General features: G+C 40.8%; 1 protein-coding gene across 2 annotated transcripts in view; it reads right to left on the bottom strand.

Annotated features, from left to right (window-relative positions):
• Window positions 1-25997, bottom strand: part of KSR2 (kinase suppressor of ras 2) — a 788417-nt gene that overhangs the window by 11539 nt on the left and 750881 nt on the right. For both annotated transcript variants that reach the window (XM_077292285.1, XM_077292289.1), the window contains exons 17-18: window positions 6550-6681; window positions 6047-6176 (exon numbers count right to left, since the gene is read on the bottom strand). In XM_077292285.1, coding sequence (XP_077148400.1) covers window positions 6047-6176; window positions 6550-6681 — 262 coding nt within the window. The remainder of the gene's footprint in view (window positions 1-6046; window positions 6177-6549; window positions 6682-25997) is intronic.

Here is a 25997-nt window from a genome sequence, read left to right as displayed (position 1 = left end):
TCCCTTATGTTAAAGTTAGGAATCCATGACGCATGCGGATGTATGCATCCAAAACGCTGAGGACACAACCGCAAATGTGAAACCAGCCTTAGAAGGATTCAGCTAGTCAGTTTTTAATCGCGTGATGTCATAGACCTAATGTAAAACAGAAGAATTAGGTGGGTAGAAAGTCAAATTGAGCAATTGTAGGTACATAGTGCTATATATAATAAGACAACTGCAATATATTAAATAACATTTTTTAACCCCTTCACCCCTCAAGCCACTTTTCACCGTCATGACCAGGCCAAATTTTACAATTTTGACCAGTGTCAATCTATAGGGTAATAACTCAGGACGCTTCTCAATGGATCCCAATCATTCTGAGAGTGTTTTTCATGACATATTGTACTTCAGGATAGTGATAAAATTTATTTTATATGACTTGTGTTTATTTGTGAAAATATTGCAAATTTGGAGACAATTTTGCAATTTTCACATTTTAATTCTTATGCCTTAAACCAGAGAGTTTTGCCACATAAAATAGTTAACAAATAACATTTACCACATGTCTAATTTCCATCTGCATCATTTGAAACATAATTTTCTTTTGTTTGGAAGTTAGAAGGGTTAAAATCGAGAATTTCTAATTTTTTTCCATCAAAATTTACAAAAAATTTTTTTAGGTACCACACATCACATTTGAAGTGACTTTGGGGGCCTATATGACAAAAATTAGACAAATGTAACACCATTCTAAAAACTGCACCCCCCAAAGTCCTCAAATCACATTCAAGAAGTTCATTAACCCTTTAGGTGCTTCACAGAAATTAATGCAATATCAAAGGACTTTTTTTCACAAAAATTTTAATTTAGCCACAATTTTTTTATTTTCAAAAGGGTAACAAGAGAAACGGACACCAAAATTTGATGTGCAATTTCTCCTGAATAAAACAATATAAAATATATGGGGGAAAACTACTGTTTAGACACATGGCAGAGCTCGTAAGGGAAGGAACACCGTTTCCCTTTTTGAATGCAAAAATGGCTGGAATCAAGAGTGGATGCCATGTTGAGTTTGGAGAGCCTATGATGTGCATAAACAGTAAAAAAAAACACAAGTTACCTTATTTTGGAAACTAGACCCCCAAAAGACATGCATCAAGATGTGTGTTAAGCACCTTAAACCCCCAGGTGCTTAACAGAAGTTTGCAACATAAAGCTGTAAAAATTAAAAAAAATCTTATTTTCCCCACAAAAATTTTATTTTAGATCCAACTTTTTATATTCACAGGGGTAACAGAAGAAATTGCACCATACAGTTTGTTGTGCAATTTCTCCTGAGTACCCCGATGACACATTTGTAGGGGAAAACTACTCTTTTGAACAAATGGTAGGACTCGGAAGGGAAGGAGCGTCATTTGACTTTTTGAATGCAAAATTGTCTGGAATCGTTAGCGGATGCAATGTTGGGTTTGGAAAGCACCTAATATGTCTAAACAGTGAAACCCCCCAAGTGATGTCACATTGAAAACTAGGCCCCTCAAGGATTTTATCTAAGTGTGTGGTGAGCACTTTGAACCCCCTAGTGCTTCACACAAGTTTATTGTTATGGCTGGCGGAACGCACCAAATAATATTAAAGAAGATATAAGGTGCGTTCGCAGCCAGGGGTCCACCGTGCAGGGATGACTCCTGCTGCTTAGTAACGATGGACAGTATATGGCGGTATAATGTGAACACACGCAGGTTAACTTCACCCGGTATGTAGGAGACAAACCCTGTTGCGTCACAGGACCGCAATACCGCAGATTGAACGCTAGTGTTTTGGTCATGGGACCCTGCCCCAAGGACACAAGGTTAGAGTTCCTCCAGACCCACTAGCGTTCGGCGCCGCAACTGCGATGCCAGAGAGAAACTAAATGAAAGATTTACCGCACTATGTGCGTACAGCGCCGCTCTGGCAGATGCCACTAACCACCCTAAGCTTGGGCCAGGAAAGCGCACTATTTGCGCATGGTGCCGCTCTGACGGACGCTGCTATAGATGCTGTACTGTCGTGCCTTGTGCTGGATGGCACAATCTGGCGCTAGTTAGCTCCAATCACCCACACTCAGCCAACAGCGCTAGGGAAGGGGATCAATTAGGAGCTTTCATCAGATTGCATACACACATCCACACATACATGATTTTAGATTTATACTAGCACATAGCCGAGCGGCCATGCAAACCTTTTATAGCTGCATCCTTCAGGAACCTTCCCCGTGGTCCAATCAGGGCCGTTTCAGGACCTGAGCATGTGACCCCCAGCCTCCAATGAGAGGTTGTCCCGTGGGCATGCTCAGTTGAAAAAAAGCAGGACTTAGTCCCTGGAGCGTCTGCTCGCCGCTGATTAATGCTGGTTACAATAGCTGAACCTGGGACGGCAGTAGTAACCAGACGCTCAGCATCAGCTTGAAGACGGCGCTGGGACCGACGTCTCTGCTGAGCAGGCTCCTCTGCAGCTGGGGAAGAATGGGAGACCGAAGAGGACATGGTTCGAGATTCCCCCTGTGCAGCGGCGGGAACTCGACACCTAACATTTATAACGTTAACTGTGAAAATGAAAAAATTTAATTTTTCACGTAAAAATGTTAGTTTTGCCCCAAATTTTCAATTTTCACAAGGGTAACAGGAGCAAAATGGACCATGCAATATGCTGTGCAATTTCTCCTGTTTGCACCTATACCCAATATGTGGTCGAACACTACTTTTGAAGCACATTGCAAAGCTCAGAAGGTAAGAAGTGCCATATTGGAGTTCAGATTTTGTTGGAATGGTTTGCGGGTACCATGTCACATTGGCAGAGCCCCTGAGGTGCCAGAAAAGCAGAAACCCCACATAAGTGACATCATTTTACAAACTACACCTCTCAATTCATCTTGGGCTGCAGTGAGCATGTTCACACCACATGTGCCTCACAGAAATGTATTTCATTTGCCGGTGAAGAAAGAATAATTACATTTTTACCACTAAATGTTGTTTTAGCTCCAATTTTTTATTTTTCTAAGGGCTAATAGGAAAAAATGGACCTCTCAGTTTGTTGTGCAATTTCTCTTGAGCACGCCAATAAAAAAATTGCAAATCTGCTATTGTAGTGCCGTACATTGTAGTGCCCAGTATATTGTAGTGCCAAGTACAGTATGCCCAGCTCGTAAGGAGATATGCACCTGTAAATTAGTGGGGCTCTCATCGCTAAAGAAAGGCCAAACATGTGGACGCAAAATGTGGGGTTCAGCAGGAAGAGGGGCATTTGGATTTGGGAGTGCAGAATTTGCTAGATGTCTTTTGGGGGGTGGGAAGCCATTTTTCTTTTCCAGAGCCAATGTACTAACAGCATCGTGGAAGCCCCCTATATTTCTGTTAACATATGACAGACCTGAGTGTGGTATTTTTTAGATTGAGTTGAAGATTTTATTGAAAACATTTTACATAACGTTTGGGAACACATTTATCCGGCACTCTACACTGAGCACTTTTACATCTGGGTTTTCATCTAAATTTCTGAATGACGTGATTCAGATGAAACCCTCGAGGAATCCATTCACTATCATGTGGCAACAGAGTTATTCTGGACTCTGTCTAGTCTCTGTTCAGCAGTGTCCTACTTTTCATAGGTGCATAAAACTTTTATGCACACCTAAAAAGATGGACACTGCCGGATCATAGGCCAGACAACATCTAAAGTGACTCATCTGCTTCACTATAGGGAAACCCAATATTGGGAGTTCCATCTGAATCACGTATTTCAGAGATTTACACGGGAAACCTGGTGTAAACGTTCAGCAAAGAGGGCAGGATAAATGTGAGCAGAGACAGAGAACTTTAGGAGGCCGAATGAACAAATCAACAGCAGGTCAAAAATAGGTTTTATTTATTTTTTAAGTCGTTCCTTGTGCAGTATAAGTGATTAGATGACTATTCTTGAGGTTGGTGTGATTACAGCGATATCAGATTTATATCGGCATTTTATGTTTGCCTGTTGTCACACACTGTAAGACGCTGTGTTTTGCAAAAAAATTGCATTGCCATATTTTGAGAACTATAATTTTTCCATATTTCGGCCAACAAAGTCATGTGATGTTTTGCTTTCTTGCGAGAAGAGTTGATGTTTTTGTTGGTACCATTTTTGGGCACATAACATTTTTTGATTGCCTTCTATTATGATTTTTGGGAGGCAGAATGAACAAAAACCAGCAATTCAGGAATTTTTTTTTTTGGTGGTCTTTTACTGCTGTTCCACGTGTGGTAAAATTGTTAAGGCATATTTATTCTTTGGGTTAGCACGATTACAGCATTACCACATTTATATTTTTTTTTTGGTGCTTTTACACAATAAAAACTATTTTATGAAAACAATTATTTTTGCATCGCTTTATTTTGAGAGCAATGCATTTTTTATTTTTTGCTTATGGAGCTCGATTTTCTTACAGTGTTCATTGAAGGAATTAACTAGAGAGTCAATTTGACAGGTCAGGTCATGCTGGACGCGGCGATGCTTTATAAACTGTCATTGCTGCACTGAAACAAGCTTGTTAGACAATGCTCTACGCATGGTCTAACAACAAGATTGCTAGCCTTGGTGACCCAGATGTCATCATGACAACAGGTCACCATGGCAATGATCGGCCCCTCGCGATGACATCTCAGGGGAGAAGCTGCTGTGATTGATATAGGGGGTAAACTGCCGGGAGAGGTGCGGGCTCAACTCCTGGCTGTGAGAGCTGGGTGTCAGCTGTCAGATTGGCTGAACACCCGGCGGTGATCACGTGTACAGCTTCTGTGCGCACAAAATTACCATGATTTATCCAAACATCCGAGGTCGGAAAGTCTTTCACAATCAGGACGTATGGATACGTCTTAAGGTTGGGAAGGTGTTAAACGGATATTTCCATCTTCAAGGTACTAACTCTACATGTAGGAGGTGAAATAATAACAATAAAAATATTAGCAAATACCTAATAAGAAATGCAGTATAGTTCTTCTGATTATAACTGTGCCGATTACCTATGTACTGGACATTGCAGTACGTTAGGTATCCATGAATAAGCCCACTCATATATTCAATTTTCTTTGCCTGATGAAGAGACGTATGTAGTCTCGAAAGCTTGCAATTTGTTACCATCTTTTCAGTTAGCCATTAAAAGGTATCAACCACTGAGGACTCTCAATTCTAAATATTTTTCCCACTCATATAGTAACAGTTAGTTGTTAGTGGTGGTAACCATGGATAGGTAAGCTATTGCAATGTCCTGCACATGGGGTAAGTTACATACAGTGGAGAAAATAAATATTTGATACACTGCCGATTTTGATTCCATACACTCAGCCAGGGCAACTTATTAGTGGTTCTGTAAGAAGCATTTCAAGGTCTGGACTTAGGACTCCTGGACCAGGAGTGACTTAGCCAGTCTCCAGACCTGAACCCAATAGAAAATCTTTGGAGGAAACCTGAAACATCTGGAGAAGATCTGTATGGAGGAGTGGGACAAAATCCCTGCTGCAGTGTGTGCAAACTTGGTCAAGAACTACAGGAAACATCTGACCTCTGTAATTGCAAACAAAGTTTCTGTACGTAAAATTAAGTTCTGTTTTTCTATTAATTCAAATACTTTTTTCATGCAATAAAAGAATAAAATGCAAAATTAATTATGTTAAATTGATTTAATGTGATTTTCAGTTTTTTTATTTTTAGATGCTGTCTCTCACAGTTAAATGATAAAAATTACAGACCTCTCTATTCTTGGTACGTGGGAAAACTTGCTAAATCGGCAGTGTATCAAATACTTATTTTCCCCACTGTAGCTATAATCAGAAAAACTATACTATATTTCTAAGTAGAGGAATAATATTTTATTATTACATTTACTACATATTGGGATAAGAGATGGGAATATCCCTTTAAGTACAAAAAGGACAAAACAAAAAGTGAATAGGGCCAAAAAGAGAATATAGTTATCTACCTACAGAACAAGTCATAGAAAATATTTACAGGAGGTTGAAAGCATCTTGTTAATAGTTTTACTTACCGATATTTCTTTTCCCATTCCAATTTGGCTAAGATTTGGCTTCATGCCTGTTCCCACTTGCCATATGATGGCCTCTGCAGGTTGGCTTTTGAATGGCCACTCTCGAGCATGCAACTCATACCAAATAGTTCTGTGGATATATAATATAGTATTAATATATCTTGAGTTTAAAGTTTTTGAAAATATTTGTACAGTTTTTGCAAAAAACAAAATTCCATTGACTTTATTTTATAATATTTTTTAGAATGAACAGATCAAAATATTTCAAATTAGGTTCAGGAAGAATAATTTTTTATTATTATTAAGATTTCCTTTTCACGTTACTAATTGTGCCAGGAACTCATTTAATCAAGAGAGCTCCATTATCTTCCTATTCATGATAGAAAAATGATATGCTCATCTAAACTACTAAGGTCCTATGTAAAGTAAAATTTCTTGGAATGAGTATATTTTCTATAAAGCATTCTCCCACTACACTGAAAATATTTCATTAATTTACTTACCCAAGTGCAAATACATCAGAGAGCTTTGAGAATGGAAGTTTATCCTCCTCCGTGTCAGGAGACAGCTGCCGTATTATTTCAGGAGCCAAATGACAAAGCCAACCATTAGGGACCCGCAGCTTGTCTTCTCGTCTGATCAATGGAGAAAAGAGTAGCCTATATAAATATTTGTGCCATGGATTAGATATATTCCATGTATTTAGACATAGCTATAAACCAACGTTATAACAGGAATAATGAAACATCTGCTGTCAAACAGTAGGAATGGAAGAAGCCTCTGAGGAGCTCTATGACCACAGACATGCACGAGGTTGCAGTGTAAGAACTTTCGTTGAGGTTGAAGAACTTTCCTGTAATTCAAAAGTTTCTTATAATTCGTAGTCTGCTGGCTTTTATGAAGCACCTATCAGATTTGTGTATTGATCGATATCGATCTCTCAGTAAAGGTTTGAGGACCAAACTTATTTTTATTGGTCTAATACATTTAGAGCTAAGAAACAAATTTACAAAGTGATTAAAAATACCCAGTTTGTATTATCAGCTCTCATGCAGAGTAATGTGACTCTGGGGTTACAGACAGTAAACAGACTCTACGTAATCTGATGATGTAGTCATGTGTAACTTCCTTCCACCTGTTCTTACTTTTTGTTAATCTTTCAAATGTATGTTATTAAGAAGTGATAGGTGGAAAGAAGAATGACTACAGAATCAGACTACAGAGTTTGCTTGTTGTCTGTTACCATGGAGACACACATTTGCATAGGAGCCACAGACAAAAAATCCAAACTGTCTGCAAAGACTTTTTTTTTTACATTTTTTAAAGGGTTTTTTGAAACTTTGAGACTGGTGTCTTGGCCTTATTACAGGCTGATAGAGAGAGGTATGATGATCTTTTTCATTGTTTGCCAGGCACATCTCTGAGCTATATTACTAAACACATCCATTACAAACTGTCTCATTCACTTTAATAGGATGGAGCAGCAGTGAGATACAGTACCATAAATAGCCATTAGAAAGTGTAAGGAGCTGTGAATGGTAAACAATGTTGTGGAGGTTGCACTCACCAACCGACTGGCCCGTGGTGTCAGACCCCCATAGATATGATACAGGCCATGTTGTATGATAATAACGATGTCTTAGCATTGAATATGCATTACTTTTACATTTATTGATTTATATGGAATGTATTATAACTGTTCAGTACTCCTAATGAAGGTCCAAACACTGACATCTCCAGCAATCCCAAAAATAGCAGAGTTCTAGATCCATGAATCACGATCTGCTCAACTTAAGCTCCATTTAAAATGATGCTCTGTAAAACCCAGTTCAGGGAGTTCATAGCCCCATGTTTGGAATTTGTACAGGGTTCCTAATGGTCAGAACAACAGAAATCAGTAAAATGTCTCTTAGAAAAGAAGAATAGGGGATTGTTTCCAGCGATGTATGACTCCACTTGTCAGATAAAAACTTAACTTTTAATCGAATCCACTAAAAGATGTATCCAGTGTAGATAACAATACCAGATAGTCCACACATATGTAAAAACCAACGTGTTTCAGCATCTAGCCTTAATCATGGTGTCATATCCCTTAGCCTTATCCCTTTAAAATTCTGCTCATTTATGACTCAAAAATCCAGTGATGATAGTCCCTCTCTGTGACAGACAGCCTTCCCTGTATGCATACATAGATAGCTATCACTGGTAGGACCGCCCTTGATTATTAACATAGAATGTGCATGTGTTTCCATTATTAAAATATACAGTAAGTTATACTAGATTTTTCTTCACTAATCTATATACTGTATATCAATCTATTTGGCTCTTCTTGCTCGTTCACATGACTACTTCATTAACATGACAGATTCACTTTAATCAAAAGAAGTGTATAAACAAATACAAAGCAAGCTGGTGACCACCTAAGACTATGTGCGCACAGCACTTGTTCACTAAGACCACAGTATACTTCAGGACCTTGTACAGACATGTATTATAATTTTGCCATGTGCCCCCATTCACCAGACGGAAGTCAAAAGTATTTTCCTTTCTCCCTGGCCAATATGCATTAGCATACTGTTGGTTTTACTGAACCCCATTATACAGAGAGCCACTGCAAAGAAACGTATACTATGAAATAAAATGAGTGCCTATGGTGGATAGCTGCCTTGGCATCCATCTTGACTATGACAACTGTCGGACACATGCCCGCTGAGCGCAAGCACCTCACAATGAGTATAGATGGAGTGTGCAAATTTAGGCTTGTAGAGGTGTATTTCACTGAGATTAGACAATTCTTAGATTTAAAGAGGTTGTCAGGTCCAAATCGCAGGCATTTGCCAGGTTCAGACCCAGGACTCGAGGATATGTATGCGTTATACATACCCCCAGCCAATGAGTGCGGCCACACTCCATATACTTGTATTGAGCGAGGCAGCACCATGTCTAGTGATGCTATCGGCTACTAGGCATGGCCAACTACAGGGTACAGCCTTGCTCCATACAAGTGTAAGGAGCGAGATCACGCCCACTGACCAGGAGTATGTATAACTCATACATGCCCTCCGGTCCCGTGTCTGAAACCGGCGAATCTCCGCAATGCACAGTGCGAGCGCTGGGGGGGGATTCATAAGTCAGCAGTCACACAGAGTGATTGCAGACTTACCGACTTGGACCAGACAAACCCCTTTAAGGAAATCGGAAATCAGTCAAAGACAAATCATTTCAGGCTCATGGGTGGTCCCTTCCAATAGGTGGTATTTTGGAGAAGTTCCACTATATCATGCTCTTTCAGATGTAGCCTTTCTTAAAAAAAACATATCATAATACAGAAAGATGTCCAGATGCAGCAAATTGTAAATTAGCATGTAACTCTATATATTCAATTGCTTTTGTAGTATTAAAATGTAACTGGCACTTTATAAAGAAAATTTATATATTACAGGCTCTGAAATAGTGTAAGACAGCCAGGGTGGTAGTTCTGGCAACAGGCTGTAGTGTTCCCACACCCTGGCGCCCCACAGATGAAATACAATGTCCCTTCTGCTGCATGTGCAGCGTGCGCAGCAGAACACTCACATCAGTTGCTGAAGTCCCCTCGCTCTCTGTCACTCCGGCTTCAGATCCATTGATCCCACAAATCACTCCGGGTTCCTTGTTCATGCTCAACTTAAGCACAGGGTTTTCGGCACTGATGCCATACAATTCCTTTGAAGTGTCAATCCTGAGGCCTTCCCTGACAATCTCTGTTCTTCCTTTCGATCAGCTCTGGCCCCTGCACAATCCTTATCCCACGAGGCAATCTCTAGCTCTTCTTGCCATCTCTATCTCTCTCCTAGACAATCTCTGTCTCATCTGCAACACCCATGCCTCTAGGTCCACCAGCTTCCTCCCATTCCCTCATCTGGACTCAGTAGTAGAAGGAAGAAGACTTGCCGTCTCAGCTGCACCTAATCCTGGCCTTAGGGGTGGGTTATCGCTGAAGGTGTTGACCGCTAGCATGTTCCTCAGCCAGGCCTGGGGCCCCTTCCTGCCATAGCAGCTTTATCCCTAAGGCTGCCAGACTATCACTATTCACTGCTGCATCCTCTCTGAGCTAAACCAGGAAGTTCCTCACTATACCCTCAATGCTCTGCACTGCACCATAACTCCTCCCCACTGGAAAACCCCTGTGCTGTCTATTCCTAAACTAATATGCCTATTCCCTATCTCTAATGTGCCCCACTAATCTAACCCCACTATTTCCCAATGCTACCTTCTATTCTATCCCTACTTCTATACTTAACACACATCAAATACATCACATTACAGTACATAAACAATACAGCAACAATACATTAACATTAGTAAATGTCAAGTTGCCGCACGTGATACATGTGTACAGTTTCCACAGGGGGAAAGACACCTGACGGACTCTGTCACCTCCTTACAATAGCATTTCTGATTAGTGGGGGTTGGAGTCCTGAGACCCTGGCCAATCAGTTAAAACACTGATCTGAAGTGCACAGCTCCTGCATGAATGGTGTACGGGCTCAATAATAAATGTATGATTCCACACATTCATAGAGCTGTGTACGGACACATAGACTTACTATTGAAGCCGTAGATCATTCATGCAAGAGCTGCACACTTCAGATCCCCATTTTGACTGATCAGTGGGGCTTTCAGAACAAAGATCCCACTGACTAGCAATATTATCCAGAGCCTATAATATATAAAACATTTTATAAAACGAGAAGTAATACTGTAAAAGATAATTTTCTGTATGGTGAAATCTTAGTTTAAGAAAGGCTACATCTGTAGTAGGACATTATCGTTCTGGCTGTACAAGAGCATTTGGGTTTTGAACTTTTTGCTTCCAGTTTTTTCAGCGGGTAGAATAGTGGGTATGGCTTTGGATGCCATCTCTATGATTTCAGTCACAGGTCATACTCCTAAACAAACAATACAGCTCAAGAACACAGCATGCATATTACCCTGCTCTCTGCTTCTTAGCTTCTCGCCTGGGTTAGGTCACATTGTTCTAATTATTCCGTTATGTATCCAAAGTAATAAGCAAAGCATGGCAGCAGCTCGCAGACCAGCTCTCATAAATAAGAAAACATTCTGATGACATTAAAGTGAAATTATATTATGCATTTGCCAATAAAGACCACAAGACAACAAACCAAACCACAAATTGGCCACTGAAAAGCAGTAATTACAGAAAGCCTGATGAGATTAATTTCATCGAGTGAAATACCGATTGAATAGTGTTTTATGAATTAGAATGAAATGGTTTGGAGAACGAGAAAGCACCATTTACACTGCAGAGAAGAAAACGAAGCGCACAGATGTCCAGCTATACAGAAGCCGAACAGATGAAATAAAGATCTTAAAGAAGCACTCCTATCAAAGTTTTTATCCTCTTGATATATTGCAGTCTTCATATTATAAATATCACCAAGAGAACAAAACAGCTGCATGTGATCTCTTTAAATATAGACTTTATTGAATTCAAACAATTAAAAACAACATAGAAAAAACAGAGTAACACAATGGAGGACCACTTAAATGTATTTACACCTAATATCACTAAAATTATATCATTATTAGTCTGAATAAATGTTCAAAGATGTAAATTTATGCCACTCAAATCAAAGCCTTAATGGCATAATGTAATATATTTGTCAAACTAAAAGACGCACCGGACCATAAGACGCACCTAGGTTTTAGAGGAGGAAAATAGAAAAAAAAGGAAGCAAAAAATGTGGTAAATTCTGTATTAACCCCTTAAGCCCCGAGGGTGGTTTGCACGTTAATGACCGGGCCAATTTTTACAATTCTGACCACTGTCCCTTTATGAGGTTATAACTCTGGAACGCTTCAACGGATCTTGGCGATTCTGACATTGTTTTCTCGTGACATATTGTACTTCATGTTAGTGGTAAAATTTCTTCGATATAACTTGCGTTTATTTGTGAAAAAACGAATATTTGGCGAAAATTTTGAAAATTTCGCAATTTTCCAACTTTGAATTTTTATGCCCTTAAATCACAGACATATGTCACACAAAATACTTAATAAATAACATTTCCCACATGTCTACTTTACATCAGCACAATTTTGGAACCAAAATTTTTTTTTGTGACGGAGTTATAAGGGTTAAAAGTTGACCAGCAATTTCTCATTTTTACAACACCATTTTTTTTTAGGGACCACATCTCATTTGAAGTCATTTTGACTGGTCTATATGATAGAAAATACCCAAGTGTGACACCATTCTAAAAACTGCACCCCTCAAGGTACTCAAAACCACTTTCAAGAAGTTTATTAACCCTTCAGGTGTTTCACAGGAATTTTTGGAATGTTTAAATAAAAATGAACATTTAACTTTTTTTCACACAAAATTTATTTCAGCTCCAATTTGTTTTATTTTACCAAGGGTAACAGGAGAAAATAGACCCCAAAAGTTGTTGTACAATTTGTCCTGAGTACGCTGATACCCCATATGTGGGGGTAAACCACAGTTTGGGCGCATGGCAGAGCTTGGAAGCAAAGGAGCGCCATTTGACTTTTCAATGCAAAATTGACTGGAATTGAGATGGGACGCCATGTTGCATTTGGAGAGCCCCTGATGTGCCTAAACATTGAAACCCCCCACAAGTGACACCATTTTGGAAAGTAGACCCCCTAAGGAACTTATCTAGATGTGTGGTGAGCACTTTGACCCAACAAGTGCTTTACAGAAGTTTATAATGCAGAGCCGTAAAAATAAAAAATCATATTTTTTCACAAAAATTATCTTTTCACCCCCAATTTTTTATTTTCCCAAGGGTGAGAGAAGAAATTGGACCCCAAAAATTGTTGTGCAATTTGTCCTGAGTACGCTGATACCCCATATGTGGGTGTAAACCATTGTTTGGGCGCAGGGCAGAGCTCGGAAGGGAAGGAGCGCCATTTGACTTTTCAATGCAAAATTGACTGGAATTGAGATGGGACGCCATGTTGCGTTTGGAGAGCCCCTAATGTGCCTAAACATTGAAACCCCCCACGAGTGACACCATTTTGGAAAGTAGACCCCTTAAGGAACTTATCTAGATGTGTGTTGAGCACTTTGACCCAACAAGTGCTTCACAGAAGTTTATAATGCAGAGCCGTAAAAATAAAAAATCATATTTTTTCACAAAAATGATCTTTTCACCCCCATTTTTTTATTTCCCCAAGGGTAAGAGAAGAAATTAGACCACAAAAGTTGTTGTGCAATTTGTCCTGAGTACGACGATACCCCATATGTGGGTGTAAACCATTGTTTGGGCGCATAGCAGAGCTCAGAAGGGAAGAAGAGCTATTTTACTTTTCAATGCAAAATTGACTGGAATTAAGATGGGATGCCATGTTGCGTTTGGAGAGCCCCTGATGTGCCTAAACATTAAACCCCCCCACAAGTGACACCATTTTGGAAAGTAGACCCCCTAAGGAACTTATCTAGATGTGTTTTGAGAGCTTTGAACCCCCAAGTGTTTCACTACAGTTTATAACGCAGAGCCGTGAAAATAAAAATTATTTTTTTTTTTCACAAAAATGATTTTTTAGCCCCCAGTTTTGTATTTTCACAAGGGTATCAGGATAAATTGGACCCCAAAAGTTGTTGTCCAATTTGTCTGGAGTACGCTGATACCCCATTTGTGGGGAGGGACCACTGTTTGGGCGCATGACAGAGCTCGGAAGGGAAGGAGCGCCATTTGGAATGCAGACTTAAATGGATTGGTCTGCAGGCGTCACGTTGCATTTGCAGAGCCCCTGATGTACCCAAACAGTACAAACCCCCCACAAGTGACCCCATATTGGAAACTAGACCCCCCAAGGAACTTATCTAGATGTGTTGTGAGAACTTTGAACCCCCAAGTGTTTCACTACAGTTTATAACGCAGAGCCGTGAAAATAATTATTTTTTTTTTTTCACAAAAATGAAATTTAGCCCCCAGTTTTGTATTTTCACAAGGGTATCAGGATAAATTGGACCCTAAAAGTTGTTGTCCAATTTGTCCTGAGTACGCTGATACCCCCTATGTGGGGGGGAACCACTGTTTGGGCGCATGACAGAGCTCGGAAGGGAAGGAGCGCCATTTGGAAATCAGACTTAAATGGATTGGTCTGCAGGCGTCACGTTGCATTTGCAGAGCCCCTGATGTACCCAAACAGTACAAACCCCCCACAAGTGACCCCATATTGGAAACTAGACCCCCCAAGGAACTTATCTAGATGTGTTGTGAGAACTTTGAACCCCCAAGTGTTTCACTACAGTTTATAACGCAGAGCCGTGAAAATAAAAATTATTTTTCTTTTTCACAAAAATGATTTTTTAGCCCCCAGTTTTGTATTTTCACAAGGGTATCAGGATAAATTGGACCCTAAAAGTTGTTGTCCAATTTGTCCTGAGTACGCTGATACCCCCTATGTGGGGGGGAACCACTGTTTGGGCGCATGACAGAGCTCGGAAGGGAAGGAGCGCCATTTGGAATGCAGACTTAAATGGATTGGTCTGCAGGTGTCACGTTGCATTTGCAGAGCCCCTGATGTACCCAAATAGTACAAACCCCCCACAAGTGACCCCATATTGGAAACTAGACCTCCCAAGGAACTTATCTAGATGTGTTGTGAGAACTTTGAACCCCCAAGTGTTTCACTACAGTTTACAACGCAGAGCCGTGAAAATAAAACATATTTTTTTCCCCACAAAAATGATTTTTAGCCCCCCAAATTTTTATTTTCCCAAGGATAACAAGAGAACTTGGACCCCAGAAGTTGTTGTTCAATTTGTCCCTAGTACGCTGATACCCCATATGTTGGGGTAAACCCCTTTTTGGACGCACGGGAGAGCTCGGAAGGGAAGGAGCACTGTTTTACTTTTTCAACGCAGAATTGGCTGGAATTGAGATTGGACGCCATGTCGCGTTTGGAGAGCCCCTGATGTGCCTGAACAGTGGAAACTCCCCAATTCTACCTGAAACCCTACCCCTAACCGTTTACTGAACATTTTCTGACAGTCATAAGTGCCACGTATATAAGTGCCACGTATATAAGTGCCACGTATATAAGTGCCACGTATTTAAGTGCCACGTATTTAAGTGCCACGTATTTAAGTGCCACGATATTTCAGTGCCACGATATTTCAGTGCCACAATATTTCAGTGCCACGTATTTCAGTGCCACGTATTTCAGTGCCACGTATTTCAGTGCCACGTATTTCAGGCACTGAAAAATACGTGGCACGTAAATACTTCAGTGCCACGATATTTCAGTGCCACGATATTTCAGTGCCACGTATTTCAGTGCCACGTATTTCAGGCACTGAAAAATACGTGGCACGTAAATACGTGGCACTTAAATACGTGGCGCTTAAATACGTGGCACTTAAATACGTGGCACTTAAATACGTGGCACTTAAATATGTGGCCACTGAAATATCGTGGCACTTATATATGTATATACGTATATAAACGTATATTTCAGTGCCACGTATTTCAGTGCCACGTATTTCAGGTTAGGGGTAGGGTTAGGGGTAGGGTTAGGGTTTTTTGTTTTTTTCTTGTTTTCTTGTGTTTTTCTATAAAAACGCATGCGTTTTACCGCGTTTACATGCATTTTTTCACACATGCGGTTTTTTTAAAAAACGCATGCAGATAAAAACGCAAGTGTGAAACCAGACTAAAAGACGCTTTTTATAGCAAAAAAGTTTTTGCGTCTCCACATTTTGAGACCTATAATTTTTCCACATTTTGGTCCACAGAGTCATGTGAGGTCTTGTTTTTTGCGGGACGAGTTGACGTTTTTATTGGTAACATTTTCGGACACGTGACCATTTTTTATCACTTTTTATTCCGATTTTTGTGAGGCAGAATAACCAAAAACCAGCTATTCATGAATTTCTTTTGGGAGAGGCGTTTATACCGTTCTGCGCTTGGTAAAATTGATAAAGCAGTTTTATTCGTCGGGTCAGTACGATTACAGCGATACCTCATTTATATCATTTTTTTATGTTTTGACGCTTTTATACGATAAAAACTATTTTATAGAAAAAATAATTATTTTGGCATCGCTTTATTCTGAGGACTATAACTTTTTATTTTTTTGCTGATGATGCTGTATGGCGGCTCGTTTTTTGCGGGACAAGATGACGTTTTCAGCAGTAACATGGTTATTTATATCCGTCTTTTTGATCGCGTGTTATTCCACTTTTTGTTCGGCGGTATGGTAATAAAGCGTTGGTTTTTGCCTCGTTTTTTTTTTTTTTTTCTTACGGTGTTTACTGAAGGGGTTAACTAGTGGGCCAGTTTTATAGGTTGGGTCGTTACGGACGCGGCGATACTAAATATGTGTACTTTTATTGTTTTTGTTTGTTTTTTTTAGATAAAGAAATGTATTTATGGGAATAATATTTTTTTTTTTATTATTATTTATTTAGGAATTATTATTTTTTTTTTTACACATGTGGAAATTTTTTTTTTTACTTTTTTACTTTGTCCCAGGGGGGGACATCACAGATCGCAGATCTGATAGTGTGCACAGCACTCTATCAGATCTGCGATCATACTTTCATCGGAGCAGGCTGCAGCTTTCATCTGCAGCCTGCTCCGACCCGGAAGTGCTCCCTGCAGGACCCGGATACAGCCCCTCGGCCATTTTGGATCCGGGGCCTGCAGGGAGAAGACGTTCGGTACGAGGTGAGTACATCACCTTGTACCGATCGTCTCAGGGAAGCCCGCAGGGAGCCCCCTCCCTGCGCGATGCTTCCCTGTACCGCCGGTACACCGCGATCATGTTTGATCGCGGTGTGCCGGGGGTTAATGTGCCGGGGGCGGTCCGTGACCGCTCCTGGCACATAGTGCCGGATGTCAGCTGCGATATGCAGCCGACACCCGGCCGTGATCGGCCGCGCTCCCCCCGTGAGCGCGGCCGATTGCGTATGACGTACTATCCCGTCACCGGGAATTAAGGCCCACCCCACCTCGACGGTATAGTACGTCATATGGGATTAAGGGGTTAATATCCCCCATCCTGCTATATATATGTCCCCAATCCAGCTCTACATGGTCCCCTCATCCCCATCCTGGTATCCATGGTCCCTCCATCCCCACCCTGGTATGCATGGCCCCCATATCCCTATCCTGGTATGCATGGCCTCCTCATCCCTATCCTGGTATGCATGGCCCCCTCATCCCTATCCTCGTATGCATGGTCCCCTCATCCCTATCCTGATTTGCATTGCCCCCTCATCCCTATCCTTGCATGCATTGTCCCCTCATCACCAGATCATATGCACCTATTTTGTTCTCTTGGTCGTATTTATAGTTGAGATGTGTCTTCAGTCACCATCATTTTGATGATTTATGCTCCCTCATGTTGATAGTCAGGGAAAATTGACCTCCTGTTTCTACATGTGAGAGAAATATTGTGATAGGAAAAATTGGGGAAATTGTTAAATATTCAGAGTACTTTTTATGAAAGTAAAAAGTCTCAAATTATAGCGCAGGTCATGTTTGAGCAATAACTGGAGACTTTTCTTCCGTCTCATCTTTTGGAAAGGGTCATTAAAAATGCGTGGTTGGTTTAATTGAGAGGGCCATGGTACTACAAAAAATTATAGATTAAGATTGGCATTTAAAAAACTAACAGATTTAACAAAAGTGCACCCATAGGTATTTTGTCACTGATGCCAGCTCATGTTTTCAATCTACAGCAGTGTTTTCCCTGGCAACGTTCCATGACAGTCAAGGGTTCCCTGTTGGAAATACTCTTAAAACCCTTGAAAGCAGCTTGGAATGGGGTGGAAAGAAAATTCTATAAGTCTGAGCCACTAAATGATGATCAGGAGATAACGAGCATTGCACTTCTGCTCTGGCAGACTAAAGTACAGCCTGCTTCATTTTTTTCCTCTCTTTCAAGATATATACTGGGCTTTCTTTTTATTATTTGTATTACTATCTTATTTTTTTTTTACAATAGATTAGGATTCAACGGTATGGGCATCCAGGTACACGCTAATGTAGCAGTATATGTTGTTGTTTTTTCTGCAGTGGGAAGCAGAACTGTATACTGCAAGGATATGGGAAAAAAAATGGCTACTACAGATTTACTCTTCAGAAAAGCCAGCTTTATATTAGAGTTCTTGGAAGACAGATCAGTAGTTGTTAGATAACCACTGGGGGAGTATCAGAAGAATTATTTCAAGATAAAATCATAACATTTTACCATTGCTTTGATCACAGAAAGTGGAACCATGTTGGATGTCATTACTTATCACAATAAGTTTGGCAGCATATTCCAATAATTACAAAGTGACAGATGAAGGGACACAAAAGATTAACAGTAAAGTGCTATGTGAAGGATGACCAATTAAAAAATGTAGATGTTTTTTTCTGTGAAAATCAAAATAGTTAAAATCTTATGGCAGCAAATCTATTAGTTTTCTTATGTAAGTCAGTTGAGCAGGCATGAAACCAAGTACACAAAAAGGCCAAGAGCAGCAGATATGCTATATTCTTTAAAGGGAATGTGTAAACAGAAAATTGTTTAAATCAGGTTTTTACTAAAGTGAACCTGAGAGCTAATACATGCTGCCCAATCTACAGACAGCACAGCATGTATCTGACACTGGCTGTATCCGACACTGGCCGTATGATCTCAACCAGGTATGCTTCGCTCTGAAACACTGAAGCGTTTCAGATACAAACATACTTTAAAGCAGACCTGTCAGCGGGATTTTGCTAAGTAAACTACAGACACTGTCAGGTTTGCAGTGTTAAACTGCTTATAATGATACCTGTGGTGAAGAGATCTGTCTTGTGGTTCTTGTGTAATGAGTATTAGAAGTTTCCAGCTAATGATATGCCCATGTGCCAGGGCAGGACTGTAGGCAGAGTCTTATCTTCCTGCTGTAAGCCAGAGAAACCAAGGAAAGACCTGCCCACAGGCCTCCCTGAAGCACAAACGTGTTCCTTATCATAGAGACACATTGTTTCTGCTTCGAGTCCAGTCCTGCACTGGAGTGTGGGCATCTCATTAACTGAAAACTTCTAACACTGATTACACAAGAACCACAGGACAGATTTATTCACCCCATGTATCATTTTAATCAGTTTATCAGGGCCAATCTGACAGTGTCTGTAGTTTACGTAGCAAAATCCTGCCAACAAGTTCATTTTAAGCCATCAGGGACCAGGAAGCATGGGAAATAGTCACAAGTCAGAAAAGGCAGATCCCTACTAGCTTCTCTACACCCATTGTAAGTCACTGACAGATATAATATTAATAATCTTTATTTATAAAGCACCAACTTTCCCCACAGCGCTTTACAATACAAGTCTCCCTGTACACGTACCCAGTCACTCTAGGGGATTAGATGGGCACCCACCACTAGTTACTAATGAGATTGGTTCCAGGCAGCTTTTAAAGTATATTTTTCTCTGAAATACCGCAGCTTTTCACAGCCAAGTATACCCGACTGAAATTATACAGCCGTGGATTGGCCAGCATGTATCAGCTGTAAGATTTCCTTTAAATGTATTTTTTAAACATTATTTGGCAAATTGTTTTTTCCAAATTACAATTTTTTATTTAAAAAAATTAGAAATCTTTCAACTCACACACTGGCTAGTGGGACTTTTTATAGACACTTACTTCCTTTAGTTTCAGAAAACACCACATGTACATTAACAGAAATGAACAAACGCTGACCCAAACCTTTTGCACTGAAGCATCTAATGAGCATGTGCAAAAGGTCACTGTGAAGGGAGGAGAGAAAGGGTCAGGTATGACTCATTGTAACTTATTGTTATTGATGGATCCTGTGATATCATCAGTATATATAGGTGTTACTTGTCATTTTAATACTTCCTCTGATGATAAGGAGCCTACTGAAAACTCTTCCTGAAAGGACACAAAAGATAGAGTCTAAAATAGCCCTAGTATTCAGTATGAAAATTACTAATGACTAATTTTGTTTTCATAAAGATCATAATATGAAAAAACAAACAAACAACAAAACATTAACATACTGGTATGTCATATGTCGGCTCCGCATCTTTACCAGCAGATAATAGATGTGTTATTCAGCCATCATCTGCCTCGATCAGCCATGATTAGAGCAGAGCCATCCATGGCTGTTAACCTGTTAAATTACAGCATGGCTCAGGGGGGTACTGTTCTATCTGTTTATCGGCTCCCCTGAGACACGATCATAGGATTCCAATGGGTTGCCATGATGGGCATGGTCTGCAGCAGAACCACATGTGGGTCATGACAAATACTCCAAGTAAAGCTAGCCTTTGGCTGGCGTTCATAGGACACCATGATTTTTCCTATATATAGCAATACAATATATCAATGTATAACACAGAAGATCACCGGTTCAAACGCACTAAGGGGGCTGCAAAATACAGTATATATATATATATATATATATATATATATATATATATATATATATATATATATATATATATATATATATATATATGTGCTTAGGCACAGTTTTTGTTTCTCACAAAGTCCGACTCCCGGATATCCTCTTTAAAGGTGTTGTCTGGCCTTAGATACAAGTCACTGAGCGCTGTGAGGATTGCCTCATTCCAGCTCCAGGAGCGGACAATCATGTGAGTGCGTCTATGCAAATCACATACTTGCAGCCTCACGCCTGCCGCCCTTGCTGCGTGCATCAGAGAATTCTCACAGCGACCTGTGCTGTGAGAATTCACAAATCTGTAATCACATAAAGTGACTGCAGAGATGAACCTAAAGTGAAACAATCCCTCTAAAAATGTAAGCTCAGGGTGGAAAAAACAAGCCCTCACACAGTTCCTTTAACCGAAAGTTAAAACATCACTAGTCTTGGAATTTGGAGACTAACAAAAATTTTATTTTTTTTTAATAAGTCATTTTTCTAGCTTTAAATTAAAAAAGTATAAGAACTATGCATGTTTGTTATCACTATAATATTGTAGATCAGCAGAATTATATAATGGACACTGTAAGAAACAAAACCCTAAAAACAGTAGCAGAATTCTGTTTTTTGTAATGTTGCTGCTATAAGAATTTTTTCCCATTTTCACTATAACACATAGTAAAATGGTGTGATTCAAATCATCCCAGAAAAAAGCGTTCCCAAGTGTATGTCAATGAAATAATAAAAAATGTATGGATTTTGGGAAAAGGGGAGGTAAAAACGAAAGTGAATAAACAAAATAAAATAAAAAATTTGCCCTGTCAGAGTTAAAAAATATATGTAACACAAAAACTTAATTTACACAATATCATTTTCTAATGACACATTCCCTTTAAAAGCATGTGCGGTTAGAGCTTCATTTTTGTCAGAGGGGATAGTTGTCCATTGCATTATTAAAGTCTGCAGTGCTCCATAGATTATACAAACCTGCAAATACCCAATGGGTGAGGAGAGAGTCATAAAGCGGAAACTGGAATAAGAGATCACACAGAATGAAGATAACATATTCAAGCTTTCTTATCTTCTGACTTTATTCTGTACATGCCCATATTTCTGGCAGTGAATCACGAAATACAAATGGAAAACAAAAATTGTTAAGCATTTTGTTGACATCTTTCCTGTTTTGAAGCACCGTATCTCGACGGTTTTGGTTTATTCCAAAACTATACGTACGTTTCGGTATCTTCTGCAACTGTCCCATTTATTTGAACAGAATTTGGAAATATTTAGTTTATCCCCTTATTTGTTTGTTCCTTTTTTATTTCAAAACTAGATGGTGGCCCGATTCTAACGCATCGGGTATTCTAGAATATGTATGGAGTTTATTTATGAAGATTTCAGAATAATGCAATGAATACACAGGATTTGGTCGGCTGGGGGCGACCAATTAGAGAAGCGTGGTTCAAATCCCATGCCAATTTGCGGCCGGACTGCGTCTGTCGCTGATTGATTGGTAGCGCCTGTCTGGCCGCGAACAGTGAAGCCAGGGCCAGCTCCAGGTTTTTGAGGGCCCCGGGCAAAAGAGTCTCACAGTCCATGTAGCATATAACACAGCCCACATAGTATATAGCACAGCCACGTAGTATATCGCACAGTGTTGTGGATTCTGTTTGTGGGCTCCCTCTGGTGGTTACTGCTGGTACTGGGTGACTTTGGTGGGTTGCGGCCTTTGGTTTCCACCTGTCCATCAGAGGCTGGGTGTTTCCTATTTTACCTGGCCTTTCTGTCATTCCCTTGCCGGCTATCAATGTATTCAGATGTGCTCTGTTTGGTTCCTGCCTACCTGCTCCCAGATCTTTCAGGATAAGCTAAGTGCTGATTTTCAGTTGTTGGGTTTTTGTCCAGCTTGCTTATTATGTCTCTATGCTAGCTGGTAGCTCTAGTGGACTGAGGTTCTCCCCATGTGCCATGAGTTGGCACATGGGTTCTTGTAATCTCAGGATGGTTTTTTGATTAGGGTTTTTTGCTGACCGCTCAGCCCCCTTTTGTATCGTTCTGCTTTCTAGTTTACAGCGGGCCTCAATTTGCTAAAACTATATATATCATCTCTATGTGTGTGCCTTCCTCTCATTTCACCGTCAATACATGTGGGGGGCAACTATATCTTTTTGGGGTTCATTCCTCTGGAGGCAAGTGAGGTCTTTATTTTCTCTGCAGTACTAGTTAGCTCTTAGGCTGGTGCGTGGCGTCTAGAACCAACGTAGGCACGCTCCCTGGCTATCTCTAGTTGCGTTTGTCAGGCGTAGGGCAGCGGTCAGCCCAGGTTCCATCACCCTAGAGCTCGTCCGTTATTTATTTGTACTTTGCTTGTCCAGTGCTATCCCTAGCCATTGGGGATTCATGACAGTATAGCCGGCCCACAAAGTGTTAATTGTTTGGGCTGAAGCAGGAGAAAAAGAAGTGTTTAAGGGAAATTTTTTTTTTTTTTTTCTCTTTCCCTTCAGAGTTTTGCTGCCTAGCCCTTAATTGCTGTCTAGCTGCTTCTTACCTCCTCTTAACCCTTGAATGGCTCTGATCTTAGCTGCTTAACATGGATGTCCAGAGTTTGGCTTCCAGCCTGAGTAATCTCGCGGCAAAAGTTCAAAACATACAGGATTTTGTTGTTCACACTCCCATGTCTGAACCTAGAATTCCTATTCCAGAGTTCTTTTCTGGAGATAGATCTACCTTCCTGAATTTCAGGAACAATTGTAAATTGTTTCTTTCTTTGAAATCTCGCTCCTCTGGAGACCCTGCTCAACAGGTCAAGATTGTAATATCTTTCCTGCGGGGCGACCCTCAGAATTGGGCATTTGCATTGGCACCAGGGGATCCTGCATTGCTCAGTGTGGATGCGTTTTTTCTGGCATTGGGATTGCTCTATGAGGAACCTAACCTGGAGATTCAGGCTGAAAAGGCTTTATTAGCCCTCTCTCAGGGGCATGATGAAGCGGAAATATATTGTCAAAAATTTCGGAAATGGTCGGTGCTTACTCAGTGGAATGAGTGCGCCCTGGCTGCTAACTTCAGAAATGGTCTTTCTGAGGCCATTAAGGATATTATGGTGGGGTTCCCTACGCCTACAGGTCTGAATGAGTCTATGGCTATGGCCATTCAGATTGATCGGCGTTTACGGGAGCGCAAACCCGTGCACCAGTTGGCGGTGTCTTCTGAACAGGCACCTGAGACTATGCAATGTAATAGAATTCAGTCCAGAAGTGAACGGCAAAATTATCGGCGGAAAAATGGATTGTGTTTTTATTGTGGTGATTCAGCTCATGTTATATCAGCATGCTCTAAACGCACAAAAAGGGTTGATAAATCTTTTGCCATTGGTACTCTGCAGCCTAAGTTCATTTTGTCTGTGACTCTGATTTTTTCACTGTCTTCCATTTCCGTCGATGCCTATGTGGATTCGGGCGCTGCCCTGAGTCTTATGGATTGGTCATTTGCTAAACGCTGCGGTTTTAGTCTGGAGCCTCTGGAAGTTCCTATTCCTCTGAAGGGAATTGACTCTACACCATTGGCTATGAATAAACCGCAGTATTGGACACAAGTGACCATGCGCATGACTCCCGTTCATCAGGAGGTGATTCGCTTCCTTGTACTGTATAATTTACATGATGTACTAGTGCTTGGTCTGCCATGGTTACAAACTCATAATCCTGTCCTGGACTGGAAAACAATGTCTGTGTTAAGCTGGGGATGTCAGGGGGTTCATGATGATGCACCTCCGATTTCAATCGCTTCATCTACTCCTTCTGAGATCCCTGCGTTTTTGTCTGACTATAGGGATGTTTTTGAAGAGCCTAAGCTCAATTCGCTCCCTCCTCATAGAGAGTGTGACTGTGCTATAGAATTGATTCCTGGCAGTAAGTTCCCTAAGGGTCGTTTATTTAATCTGTCACTGCCAGAGCATACTGCTATGCGGAATTATATTAAGGAGTCCTTGGAAAAGGGACATATTCGTCCATCTTCGTCCCCTCTGGGAGCAGGTTTTTTTTTCGTGGCAAAAAAAGATGGTTCCCTGAGGCCTTGTATAGATTATCGCCTTCTGAATAAGATTACAGTCAAATACCAGTATCCATTGCCATTATTAACTGATTTGTTTGCTCGCATTAAGGGGGCTAGGTGGTTCACTAAGATAGATCTTCGCGGTGCGTATAATCTGGTGCGGATAAAACAGGGTGATGAGTGGAAAACCGCATTTAATACGCCTGAGGGCCATTTTGAGTATTTGGTAATGCCTTTTGGACTCTCCAATGCTCCGTCAGTCTTTCAGTCCTTTATGCACAATGTTTTCCGTGAATATCTGGATAAGTTTATGATTGTGTATTTGGATGATATTTTGGTGTTTTCTGATGACTGGGAGTCTCATGTTCTACAGGTCAGGAAGGTGTTTCAGGTTCTGCGGGCCAATTCTCTGTTTGTGAAGGGCTCAAAGTGTCTCTTCGGAGTCCAGAAGATTTCTTTTTTGGGGTACATTTTTTCTCCTTCTACTATTGAGATGGATCCCGTCAAGGTTCAGGCTATTTGTGACTGGACACAACCTACATCTGTTAAGAGCCTTCAGAAGTTCTTGGGGTTTGCTAATTTTTATCGTCGGTTCATTGCTAATTTTTCCAGTATTGTTAAACCTTTGACTGATTTGACTAAAAAGGGTGCTGATGTTGCTGATTGGTCTCCTGCGGCCGTGGAGGCCTTTCAGGAACTTAAGCGCCGGTTTTCTTCTGCTCCTGTGTTGTGTCAACCAGATGTTTCACTTCCTTTTCAGGTTGAGGTTGATGCTTCCGAGATTGGAGCGGGGGCGGTTTTGTCACAGAGAAGTTCTAATGGCTCGGTGATGAAGCCATGTGCATTCTTCTCTAGAAAATTCTCGCCCGCCGAGCGCAATTATGATGTGGGTAATCGGGAGCTTTTGGCCATGAAGTGGGCATTTGAGGAGTGGCGTCATTGGCTTGAGGGTGCTAAACATCGTGTGGTGGTCTTGACTGATCACAAGAATCTCATTTACCTTGAGTCTGCCAGGCGTTTGAATCCTAGACAGGCTCGTTGGTCGTTGTTTTTTTCTCGTTTCAATTTTGTGGTTTCATACCTGCCAGGTTCAAAGAATGTGAAGGCAGATGCTCTTTCCAGGAGTTTTGTGCCTGACTCTCCTGGAGACTCTGGGCCTACTGGTATCCTTAGGGATGGGGTAATATTGTCCGCCGTATCCCCAGACTTGCGACGTGCATTGCAGGAGTTTCAGGTGGATAAACCGGATCGTTGTCCACCAGAAAGACTGTTTGTTCCGGATGATTGGACCAGTAGAGTCATCTCCGAGGTCCATTCTTCTGTGTTGGCTGGTCATCCTGGAATATTTGGTACTAGAGACTTGGTGGCCAGGTCTTTTTGGTGGCCTTCCTTGTCTAGGGATGTGCGTACCTTTGTGCAGTCTTGTGAAGTGTGTGCTCGAGCTAAGCCTTGCTGTTCTCGGGCCAGTGGGTTGTT

Source organism: Ranitomeya variabilis, chromosome 1 (assembly GCF_051348905.1).
Source record: "Ranitomeya variabilis isolate aRanVar5 chromosome 1, aRanVar5.hap1, whole genome shotgun sequence".
NCBI lineage: Eukaryota > Metazoa > Chordata > Amphibia > Anura > Dendrobatidae > Ranitomeya > Ranitomeya variabilis.
The sequence above is the reverse complement of the archived record's forward strand: the minus strand, read 5'-3'. Positions and strand labels throughout refer to the sequence as shown.